This window comes from Symphalangus syndactylus, chromosome 5, assembly GCF_028878055.3.
Source record: "Symphalangus syndactylus isolate Jambi chromosome 5, NHGRI_mSymSyn1-v2.1_pri, whole genome shotgun sequence".
In the NCBI taxonomy this organism is placed as follows: Eukaryota; Metazoa; Chordata; class Mammalia; order Primates; family Hylobatidae; genus Symphalangus; species Symphalangus syndactylus.
In genome coordinates, this window is record NC_072427.2 from 7,241,742 (window position 1) to 7,253,885 (window position 12,144).

Sequence of the window (12,144 nt, forward strand, 5' to 3'; positions counted from 1 at the left end):
CCGGCCGACCTTTAACATTTTTAAGAGGTACCCAGGAATGAGAACACCACCTGCATTGTAGATCAGCCTCTCTAGCATTCTCACAGTTGGACCTTTGGCTGATTCCTTCTTTCTCTTTTTCATATTTTTGTGCTGTATAAGCTTTATGAGGAAAAGAGTCAATCAAACTCTTAGCCTGAAATGAATGAATGCCTTCTTAGCCTGAAATCCAGCATTTTACTTTTCCTCTAGCTCAGGGTTTCCCAAAAAATGTTTTTAAAGTGTTATTTCCATAAGATTTAATAGGTGCTCAAGAAAAAAGATAATCTCATGGTCAAAAAAAGACTGGAAAAGTGCTGTATACTGTACCCACTCTGGGATATTCACAAGGTATTATATTAAAGTTTTGAGAAGACCTGTTTACCCATTTATTTGATCACAAAATCCTCCTTTTGTGGAACCAATATTTGTGTTTACCAACTCATTTGATCACCTCTGTCAATAACCCTCCTTGATGGAATGTACATTAATGTCTTGTGGCTCTGGTGTACTGCAGCAATTGGCTTGCAAAATGCTGTTCTGTAGCCTCATTTCACATACACCAAATTGAACCACCAGCAGTTAGCCATGTATTTATTTCACTTTCCCACTTCCAAGCCTTTTCTAATTATTCACTCTGCTTGGGATGCTTTCTCTTCTCCCTCCTTATTCTCTGGAGTCTTTTTAGCCAAACAAGCAAGGTCATTGCAGCAGCAATGATTCCCATTTCTGAAGTCTTAGCACTTGCCACTCTTCTAGCAATTTTAGCACCTAGTACTGTGCTAATGTGTACCTCATCTTTTTTCCTGCTCTATTTTACATTTCTTGGGGTTATTGTTTTCCACGTAGTACATTAGCCTGGTGCATTGTTTGTAGCCAGAATTCAGTAAATAGTTGTGGAACAAATAAATAAATGAGTTGTGGCCAGGTGCAGTGGCTCATGCCTGTAATCCAGCACTTCGGGAGGCCGAGGTGGGCTGATCACTTGAGGTCAGGAGTTCAAGACCAACCTGGCCAACATGGTGAAACCCCATCTCTACTGAAAGAAAAAAATTAGCCAGGCATGGTGGTGCGTGCCTGTAATCTCAGCTACTTGGGAGGCTGAGGCAGGAGAATCGCTTGAACCTGGAAGGCAGAGGTTGCAGTGAGCTGAGATCGTGCCACTGTACTCCAGCCTGGGTGACAGAGTGAGATTCCATCTCAAATAATAATAAAAAATAAATAAAGAAGTTGCAATAGGATGAAATTTAAAATGTTATCTATAGTAAATAATGGAATTGGAGTTTGAAGAGGAAGAATGGGGAGGGATCTCTGAAAGGCTAATCTATATATATGATTTTTAGCAGTTTTATTAATTGGCATGAAAGTATACAATTTGCTAAGTTTGAGCATATGTGTACACCCAAGAAACCGCAACCAGTCAAGATAATGAGCATATCCACCACCGCAAAAAGTTTCCTCATGCCCCTTGTAATCCCTCCACTCCACCCTTTCCTACATCTTCCTCCCTCTTGTGTCCCGTCCCCGTCATACCACCTCCTTAGCCCAATTCAAGGTAATCACTGATCTGCTTTTGGTCATTATACATTGGAGTAGATTTCATTGAAATTTCTATAAATGGAATCATGCAATATGTACTCTATTTTGCCTAACTTCTTCACTCGGCATAACTATTTTGAGATTTATTCATGTTGTAACATATTCATTCCTTTTTATTACTGAGTAGTATTTCATTGTATAGCTATACCACAGTTTGCTTACCCATTTACCCATTTATAGACATTTGGGTTTTTTTTTCTAGTTTTTTAGCTATTAAAAATAAAAATTCTATGAACATTTGTATGTAAGTCTTTTTATAATGTATGTTTTCATTTCTCTCATGTAAATACTTAGGAGTTGGCTGGGCATGGTGGCTCATGCCTGTAGTTCCAGAACTTTGGGAAGCTGAGGCAGGTGGATCACTTAAGGTCAGGAGTTTGAGACCAGCCTGGCCAACATGGTGAAACCCCGTCTCTACTAAAAATACAAAAATCAGCTGGGCATGGTGGCGGGCACCTGTAATCCCAGCTACTCTGGAGGCTGAGGCAGGAGAATTGCTTGAACCCAGGAGGCGAAGGTTGCAGTGAGCCAAGATTGTGCCATTGCACTCCAACCTGGGCAATAAGAGTGAAACTCTGTCTCAAAACAAAAAAAACTTAGGAGTGAAATGATGACTCCTGTACTAAGTGTATGTTTAACTTATTAAGAAACTGTCAGATATGGCACCAGAGGCCAAGGCAACAAAATAAAAAATAAATAAATTGGGCTACTTCAAAATTGAAAACTTTTGTGCAAAAACAGGACAATAATCAACAAAAGGTAATCCATGGAATGAAAGAACATCTACAAATTGGGTATCTGATAAGGGGTTAAGGTCTAGCATATACAAAGAAATCCTACAGATCAACAATAACTAGAACAACAAAAACAAAAAGTGGGAAAAGGGCCAGGTTCAGTGCCTCACACCTATAATCCCAGCACTTTGGGAAGCCAAGGCAGGAGGATCACTTGAGCCCAGGAGTTGGAGACCAGCCGGGGAAACAGAGATTGAGGCAGGAGGAGCACTTGAGCCCAAGAGTTGTAGGCTGCAGTGAGCTGCGATCACACCACTGCACTCCAGCTTGGGTGACAGAGTAAAACCTTGTCTCAAAAAAAAAAAAAAAAGTGAGAAAAGGACTCCAATAGACATTTATCCAAAGTAAGTATACAGATGGCCAATAAGTACATGAAAAGATGTTCAGTATCTCTAGTCATTAGGGAACTGCAAATCAAAGCCACCATGAGATATCACTTCATATCCATTAGGATGGCTATTATTAAAAACAGAGAATAAGTTTTGTCGAGAATGTGGAGGAATTGGAGCCCTTGTGCTCTGCCGGTGGGAATGTAGAATGGCATAGTCTCTGTGGAAGACAATACGATGTTTCCTCAAAAAATTAAAAACATAATTATCATATGATCCAGCAGTTTCACTTCTGGGCACGTACCTCCCAAAAATGAAAGCAGAAACCCAAAGAGATACTTGTACATTAATGTTCAACAGCAGCATTATTCACAATAGCTAAAAGGTGGAAGCAACCCAAGTGTTCATTAATGGATAAATGTATAAACACAATATGTTGTATAGTATTTAGCCTTAAAAAGAAAGGAAATTCTGACATGCTACAATATGGATGAACTTTGAAGGCATTATGCTAAGAGACATAAGCAGTCACAAAAGGCAAAATAATGTATGATTCCACACATACAAAGTACCTAGAGCAGTCAAATTCAGAGACAGAAAGTAGAATGGGTGTTGCCAGAGGGGGAGGGTAGGAGGAATAGGAAGTTATTGTTTAATGAGTACAGAGTGTCAGTTTTGCAAGATGAAGGAAATTCTGGAGATGGACAGTGGTAATGGTTGTACAACAATGCGAATTTACTTAATGTCACTGAACTGCACACTTAAAAATGGTTAAAATGGTCTGGGCACAGTGGCTCATGCCTGTGATCCCAGCGCTTTGGGAGGCCAAGGCAGGCGGATCACGAGGTCAGGAGATTGAGACCATCCTGACCAACATGGTGAAACCCTATCTCTACTAAAATACAAAAAATTATGCTGGGCGTGGTGGTGCGTGCCTGTAGTCCCAGCTACTCGGGAGGCTGAGGCAGGGGAATTGCTTGAACCCAGGAGGCGGAGATTGCAGTGAGCCAAGATCGTGCCCCTGCACTTTAGCCTGGCAGCAGAGCAAGACTCCGTCTCAAAAACAAAAACAAACGAAAAAAAAAAAAAAATGCTTAAAATGGCCACGTGAAGTAAGGGAAAAAAATGAAAAGGTTAAAATGAGAAATTTTATTTTAAATATATATGTATATTTTATATATACATATTTTACTATAATTTTGTTTTGTTTTGTTTTGTTTTTTGAGACAGTGTCTTCCTCCGTCTCTCAGGCTGGGGTGCAATGGTGTGATCTTGGCTCACTGCAGTCTGCTCCTCCCAGGCTCAAGCCATCCTCCTGCTTCAGCCTCCAGAGTAGCTGAGACTACAGGCACATGCCACTGCACCCGGCTAATTTTTGTATTTTTTGTAGAGACAGAGTTTTGCCATGTTGCCCAGGCTGGTCCCAAACTCCCGAGCTGAGGTGACCCTCCGGCCTCCACCTCCAAGAGTGCTGGGATTACAGGCATGAGCCACCGTGCCTGGCCTTATTTTACCAGCTTTTTTTTTTTCAAACCCTGCCAAACTGTTTTCCAAAGTGGTATACCATTTTACATTTCCAGCAACAGTGTATGACAGTTCCAGTTATTTCCCATCCTCATCAACACTTACTACAATAAGTCTTTTTAATCTTAGTCATTCTAATTGATGAGTGACATCTCATTGTGGTTTTAACTTGCATTTCCCTAATGCCTAATAATGTTGAATATAAAGCATGTGCTTATTTGTTCTTGGTATATCTTCTTTGATGAAGCATCTGTTAAAATAAATTGCCCATTTTTGGCCAGGTGCGGTGGCTCACACCTGTAATCCCAGCACTTTGGGAGGCCGAGGTGGGCGGATCACGAGGTCAGGAGATCGAGACCATCCTGGCTAATACAGTGAAACTCTGTCTCTACTAAAAATACAAAAAAATTTAGCCGGTCATGGTGGCAGGCACCTGGAGTCCCAGCTGCTCGGGAAGCTGAGGCAGGAGAATGGTGTGAACCCAGGAGGCGGAGCTTGCAGGGAGCCGAGATCACACCACTGCACTCCAGCCTAGGCGAAGGAGTGAGACTCCCTCTCAAAAAATAAATAAATAAATAAATTGCCCATTTGTATAGAGAGCTGTTTTCTTGAGTGTTGAGAGTTCTTTATACCAGTAAGTTGAGATACCAGTGTTGAGAGTTCTTTATACCAGTAAGATACAAATCTTACATCAGATACATATTTATGAAAATATTTTCTCCCAGCTTCTAGTTTTTTAATTAACAGTTTCTCTTAAAGAGCAAAAATTTAAAATTTTGATGAAATCCAATTGGTTATGTTGTTCTTTTAATGATTCTTTTTGGTGGTCATATCTAGGAAAGCTTTGCCTAATGCATGGTCACAAGTGTTTTCTTACACATGTTTTTATAGTTTTAAGTTTTACATTTAGCTCTATGTTCAATTTTGAGTTAATTTTTGTATAAAGTATGAGATATAGATCAAAGGGGTTTTTTGCTTTATTTTTACGTGTGACTATCTAGTTGTTCCAGTATCATTTGTTGAGCAGACTTCTTTCTCCAAGGAATTGGTTTTGCCTATTTGTCAGTAATCTGTTATTCATGTATGTGTGGGTCCATTTCTGGACTCTCCATTCTGTTCCATTGCTTGTCTACTTAACAGCAGTACAAACTGCCTTGCCTACCGTAGCTTTATAATAAATATAGGTCAATAAATCTGTATTTTAGATTTAAATCTAAATTTCATATTTAGATTAAAATCTAAAATCTATATGGAAGTATTGAGAGTGAACCTTCTTGTCTTGTTTCTGATCATAGAGATAAAGCATTCAGTCTTTCACTGTTAAGTCTGATGTTAGCTGTAGGTTTTTCAAAGTTGCCTATCAGATTGAGGAAGTATAATTCTATTCCTACTTTGCTAAGAATTTTCATCAGGAATAGATATTAGATATTAGATCTTGTCAAGTGCTTTTTCTATGTTGAGTGAGATCATACAGTTTTTCTTTTTTATTAATATTTTGGGCTTTGGTAGTTTGTGTCTTTAAAGGAATTTGTTCATCTGTATTGTCAAATTTATGGTATAAAGGTGTTCATAATATTCTCTTATTAACCTTTTAATATTTGTAGAATCTGTAGTGATGTCATCTCTCTCATTCTTTTATTTGTACAACATGATGTTTTGAAATATGTGTATGTTGTGGAATGGCTAAATAAGCTAATTAACACATGTATTACCTCACATATTTATCACTTTTTGTGATCAGAACACTTAAAATCTACTTTCTTAGCAGTTTCACGGAAACAATACAGTAGTCACCACGTTAGACAATAGATCTCTTGAATTTATTCCTCCTCGCACAACCTCCGGTAACCAGCGTTCTACTCTCTACTTGTGTGAGTTCGACTTTTGTAGATTGTACATATGAAGGAGATCATTCAGTATTTGTCTTTCTGTGCCTGGCTATTTCACTTAACATAGTATTTTCTAGGTTCATCATGTTGTCACAAATGACAGGACGCCCTTCTTTTTTAAGGCTGAGTATCATTCCATTGTGTATACATACCACATTTGCTTTATCCATTCATCTGTTGATAGACATTTAGATTGACACCATATCTTGATCATTGTCAATAACGCTGCAATGAACATGGAGTGCAGGTATCTCTTCAATATACTAATATTGTTCTTTGGATGTATCACCCAGTATTGTGATTGATGGATCATATGGTAGTTCTATTTTTAATTTTTGAGAAACCTCCTTACTGTGTTCCATAATTTACATTCCCACCAGCAATGTGCAAGGATTCCCTTTTCTCCACATCTTCACCAACATCTATCTTTCTTTTTTTAATCATAGCCGTTTTAACAGGTGTAAGATGAAATCTCATGGATATAATTTGCATTTCTCTAATGATAACAATCTTGGGCATTTTTTCATACACCTATTGGGCATTTGTATCTCTTTTGAGGAATACCTATCAGGCCCTTTGATCGTTACTTTTTTTTTTTTTTTGAGATGGAGTCTTGCTGTGTCGCCCAGGCTGAAGTGCAGTGGCATGATCTTGGCTCACTGCAACCTCCTCCTCCCAAGTTCAAGCAATTCTCCTGCCTCAGCCTCCTGAGTAGCTGGGATTACAGGCATGTGCCACCACGCCCAGCTAATTTTTTGTATTTTTAGTAGAGACGGGATTTCACCGTGTTAGCCAGGATGGTCTCCATCTCTTGACCTTGTAATCCGCTCACCTTAGCCTCCCAAAGTGCTGGGATTATAGGTGTGAGCCACCACGCCTGGCCAAATTTTTCTTTCTTTATATCCTTACTCTATAAGCTTTTTTCTATTTTTAAAATTTTTTGTTTTCTTTTTTTACTTTTTAAACTTTTTTGTTAAAACTAAGACACAGGCCAGGCGTGGTGGCTCACGCCTGTAATCCCAGCACTTTGGGTGGCTGAGGCAGGTGGATCACCTGAGATCAGGAGTTCCAGAGCAGCCTGACCAACATGGAGAAACCCCGTCTCTACTAAAAATACAAAATTAGCCAGGCATGGTGGTGCATGCCTGTAATCCCAGCTACTCAGGAGGCTGAGGCAGGAGAATCGCTTGAACCCGGGAGGTAGAGGTTGCGGTGAGCCAAGATAGAGCCATTGCACTCCAGCCTGGGCAACAAGAGTGAAACTCCGTCTCAAAAAAAAAACCAAAAACCAAAAACAAACAAACAAAACAAACAGGCCAGGTGCAGTGGCTAATGCCTGTAATCCCAGCACTTTGGGAAGCAGAGGTGGGCAGATCACGAGGTCAGGAGATCAAGACCATCGTGGCTAACACGGTGAAACCCTGTCTCTACTAAAAATACAAAAAAATAGCCGGGCGTGGTGGCAGGCGCCCGTAGTCCCAGCTACTTGGGAGGCTAAGGCAGGAGAATGGCGTGAACTCGGGAGGCGGAGCTTGCAGTGAGCAGAGATCACACCAACAGCACTCCAGCCTGGGCAACAGAGCAAGACTTCGTCTCAAAAAAAAAAAAAAAAATTAAGACACAAACACACACATTAATTTAGGTCTACACAGTCAGGATCATCAATATCACTGCCTTCCACCTCCACATCTTGTCCCACTGGAGCGTCTTCATTGGCAGTAACATGCATGGAGCTTTCATCACCTATGATGATAATGGAATACCTTCTCTTGCAATACCTCTTGAAGGACCTGCCTGAGGCTTTTCTACAGTTAACTTTTAGAAATGTATAAGTAGAAGGAGTACGCTCTAAAATAACTATAAAATGTAGTATATTAAATATATAAACCAGTAACAGTCATTTATCAAATATTATCACATATTGTGTACTGTATATAATTGTGTATGCTTTACTTTTATATGGCTGGCAGCACAATAGGTTTGTTTGCACCAGCATTACCACAAACACATGAGTAAATACATCATGCTATGATGTTACAACAGTTGCTATATCACTACCCAATAGGAATTCTTCAGCTCCATTATAATTTTATAGGACTACCTTTATATATACAGTCTGTCATTGACTGAAATGCCATGAAGCTAAACATGATTGTAATATGAAAGCAATCTTACATATTTGCCCATGTAGGTACCATTTCCAAGGTCTTCTTTTTTGTAGAACTAGAGTTCCATTTGCTATCATTTGCCTTCCTTCTGAAAGACTTCCTTTTACATTTCTTTGAGAACATTGTAGTGCAAGTCTTCTGGTGATTAATTATTTAAAATTTTGTTTTCAAAAGGTATTTTTACCAGTACAGAATTTAAGGTTGACAACTTTTTTCTTTCCATACTTTAAAGATAAGCAGTATCTTTAACTCTCTCCTTGTTTGCTTTTTATTCCTCTAAGAAATCTGTTATCTTTATCTTTATTTTTTATATGTAATGTGTCTTTTTTCTCTACTTTTGAGATTTTTGCTTTATCATAGTTTTAAGCAATTTGTTTATGATGTTTTGACTTTATTTGGTATAGTTTTCTTCATGTTTCTTGTGTTTAGTATTCATTGAGCTTCTTGGATCTCTGGCTATATGCTTTTTCTTAAATTTGGAAAAATATTGGCCATTATTTCTTCAAATATGTTTTCTGTCCCTCCTCTAATATGCTTTTCTTTAGGGACTCAAATGACATATATATTAGGCAACTTGAAGTTGTTTTACAGCCCACTGATTTTTTTTCGTTTTTGATAATTTTTATTGCTATGTCTACAAATTCATCTTTTCATCTGCACTATCTAATCTGCCATTAATCCCACACATTTTCATCTTCACACATAATTTTTCTATCTAGAAGTTCCATTTGGTTCTTTTTTATTTCTTCCATGTCTATTTAACTTTTTAAGCATATAGAATACAATTATTATAACTGTTTTAATGTTTTTATCTGCTAATTTAACATCTGTGTCAATTCTGGGTCAGTTTTGATTGATTATTCTCATTATGGGCGATGTTTTCCTGCTTCTTTGGATGCTTGGTAATCCTTGGATGCTAGACTTTGTGAATTTTACTTTGTTAGGTGTTGGTTATTTTAGTATTCCTATGAACACCCTTGAGTATTGTCCTCTAGTGCAATCAAGTCACTTGGAAACAGTTTGATCCGTTTAGGTCTTACTTTTTTGATCTGTGTGATCTGAGCAGTGTTCAGTCTAGAGCCAATTATCACCTCTACTGAGATAAAAGGCTTCTGAGTACCCTATCTATCTAATGCCTCATGAATTAGAAATTTTTTCAGTCTGGTTGGTGGGAACAGGCGCCAGCCTTATGTTAGCACAAAACACTGTTCCCTGTAACCTTATTGAAGGATTCTTTCTCCAGACTTAAATACTTTTCTTACACACATGCTAATCAGTATTCTCTCCCTATACTTGAGGGTGTCCCTCTGCTAATATCTTGGTTCCTCTGTCTCTGGAGCCTTCTCCTCTTCAGTAATTTATCCTGTCAGTTCTGGTCACCTTGGTCTCCCCAAACTCTCAACTCTACTTCCTCAACTCAGGTAGTCCACTGGGATAACTTCTGGCTCCCCTCTTCCCTGTGTTGTTTACTGGAAATTCTCTCAAAGCAATAAACTGGGGTGACTTATTTTTTCCATCTCTCAGGAATTGCTCTCTCATTGCTTGTCTTGTTTCTTGAAACCATTGTTTTATCCTTTGTTCTGGGGGCTGTTTATTTGTTTGTTTTGGGTTATTTCAGGCAAGAGGATAAATGTAGTTAATATACTTCATCTTGGCCAGAGGCAAAAGTTGTAACAACAGTTATTTACTTTCTACCTCAGGGTCAATTGGGCTTCAGCTCATTTAATCTGGGGCCATTGAGAGCTGTTTGAGCTAAGCTAATTTCTACTGGACTTTATATATATATGTACATACAAATACATATATATGTGCTAAACTAATTTCTACTGGACTTTATATACGTACATATGTATGTGTATAATACATACACACATATACACATATACATGTATGTATGTGTGTGTTTATATACATGTGTACGTATGTGTGTATATGTATGTATGTATATATATATGTATGTCTATATACATAAAGAAAGAAGGTTTAATTAGTTGAAAGTAGAAATCAGCAGGTCAGTAGTAGCCACCATAATCTTTTGGGATATAATGCTACTAATTTCAAAGAAGTTATGGGTATAGTGTTGAAATGTATATTTCTAAAAGTAACTATGGAAATTATCGTTTAACATCTTTGTTTTTTATTTTAAAATTAGAAGACAATGTATATAAAAATATGCAAGAATCACAGGAAACCCACATATCCAACCACCTAGATGAAGTTGTTGCTGCTGTTAGCATCACTCATAGAAAGAAGTTCCAAAACAAGCTGCCTCAGACAGCACTATTCCAGCCTCCTCGAGAGAAACTCCACCTCTGTGAAGAGAAAGCAAAGTCCTATTCCAACAGTCATGAAGTAAGGAGACTTTTGTTTCTGTATTTCTACTCTGAGAATTGAGCTATAAGGTGTAATCAAGAGAAGTAGAATGTTTTGGATTACATTCCTAATCTCAGCAGTTTGATACAAGAAAGTATATAAGACAGTGCCTTTGTTATAACATGAATGAATGCAGTACCTCTAGGCTCCAAGCACAGCAGTTGGCATGGCCAACAACAAATATTTATTGAGCTCGCACTGTGTGCCAAGTCTAGGCATTGGGATACAACACAAACAAAGCAGATGCAGCTTCTGCTGTCATAGAGCTTGTAATTCCTTATAATCTCAAATCTTGTTCTCTGCATGCTTCTTTCCCATTCTTTCCTCAAAAGTTTTACTCATTCACTAACTCATTCAGTAGGCATTTCTCTATCACCTCTTATATGTTGGGTCCTGTTCATCCATTCATCATAAAAATCTATTGTATGCCTAATATGTGCCAGGTGCAATGTAGGTGCCAGGTGCAATGTAGGTGCCAGGGGCACAGAAGGAAAAGCCACAGTCTTTGTCTTGGAGGGACTCGGGATTTGGTTGGGAAGATAGACGGGGGACAGATAATGGTAGTCAGGTTGATGAGTTCTGCGAGAGCTCGAGTGACATAGATGCAAAACACAAAGGGGTGGACAGTGAGCCTGGAGGTGGTAGAGGGACAGCAGTTAAGGCACACTTTCTTGGGATGGGAGTTAGGTAGACTGCACTGGTCAACAGTGCTTAGGAGTTGGACAGGTGAGGAAGAGGACCAGATGTTCTGGACAGAGGTAGCAGATGGACAAGAGCCAGTGGTCTGAGGGAGTGCAGTCTGTCTGGGGAACTATAAGGAGCTGTCTGGGACTAATGTGTTAGTGACACAGGGCAAGAAAAGAAGCTGGATTATGGGCAGGAACTGAGGCCCAGAGGGCACTCAAGGCCCAGTGAAAGAGTTTTGATTTTCTCCTAAAGATGATGGAGGATTACCATGAGGTTATAAGCAGAAGCATGCCATGAGCAGGTCTGCTTTTAAGAACAGTCACTCCCATAGCTGTGAAGGGTATGGACAAAAAAAGAGTAAAACTGCAAGAGGAGCATCAGTTAGGAGGATATTTGCAGTAATCCTGGCAAGTACTTATGAGGACCTGAACTACATGTGGCAGAGACAAATAGAAGTGCTGAGCTCTTTTGAAAGGAATTTAGAAATGCAAATCAGTGGGACAGGGCTGGATGACCGAGGGGACATAGGGAATGGAGATGTGAGAGTGAGAAAGGTGGGGTGTGTAGAATTCCCACCACCCAAGGTCTGAGTCTGCTTGGGTGATTGGAGACTTGTCCATGACCTTCATCAGTATAACGAATACAGGAGAAAGACCAGGATTATAGAGAAAGAGCATAAATTTGGTTTTGAGGTTGTGCTTGTTCATTATGCAGCAGATACTCACTCAGTACCTGCTATTTGTAGGCTCTAGGCTGGCAGCCT

The 12,144-nt window shown here is 39.1% G+C and overlaps 1 protein-coding gene across 7 annotated transcripts in view; it reads left to right on the forward strand.

Annotated features, from left to right (window-relative positions):
• Positions 1-12,144, forward strand: part of TTC23 (tetratricopeptide repeat domain 23) — a 113,882-nt gene that overhangs the window by 10,852 nt on the left and 90,886 nt on the right. For 4 of the 7 annotated variants that reach the window (XM_055277106.2, XM_055277103.2, XM_063640067.1 and 1 more), the window contains exon 2: positions 10,474-10,673. The exons of 2 other annotated variants lie outside the window; for them this stretch is intronic. In XM_055277106.2, coding sequence (XP_055133081.2) covers positions 10,494-10,673 — 180 coding nt within the window. In that variant the 5' untranslated portion in view covers positions 10,474-10,493. The remainder of the gene's footprint in view (positions 1-10,473; positions 10,674-12,144) is intronic. One more of the 7 variants, XM_055277100.2, reaches the window with a different exon arrangement.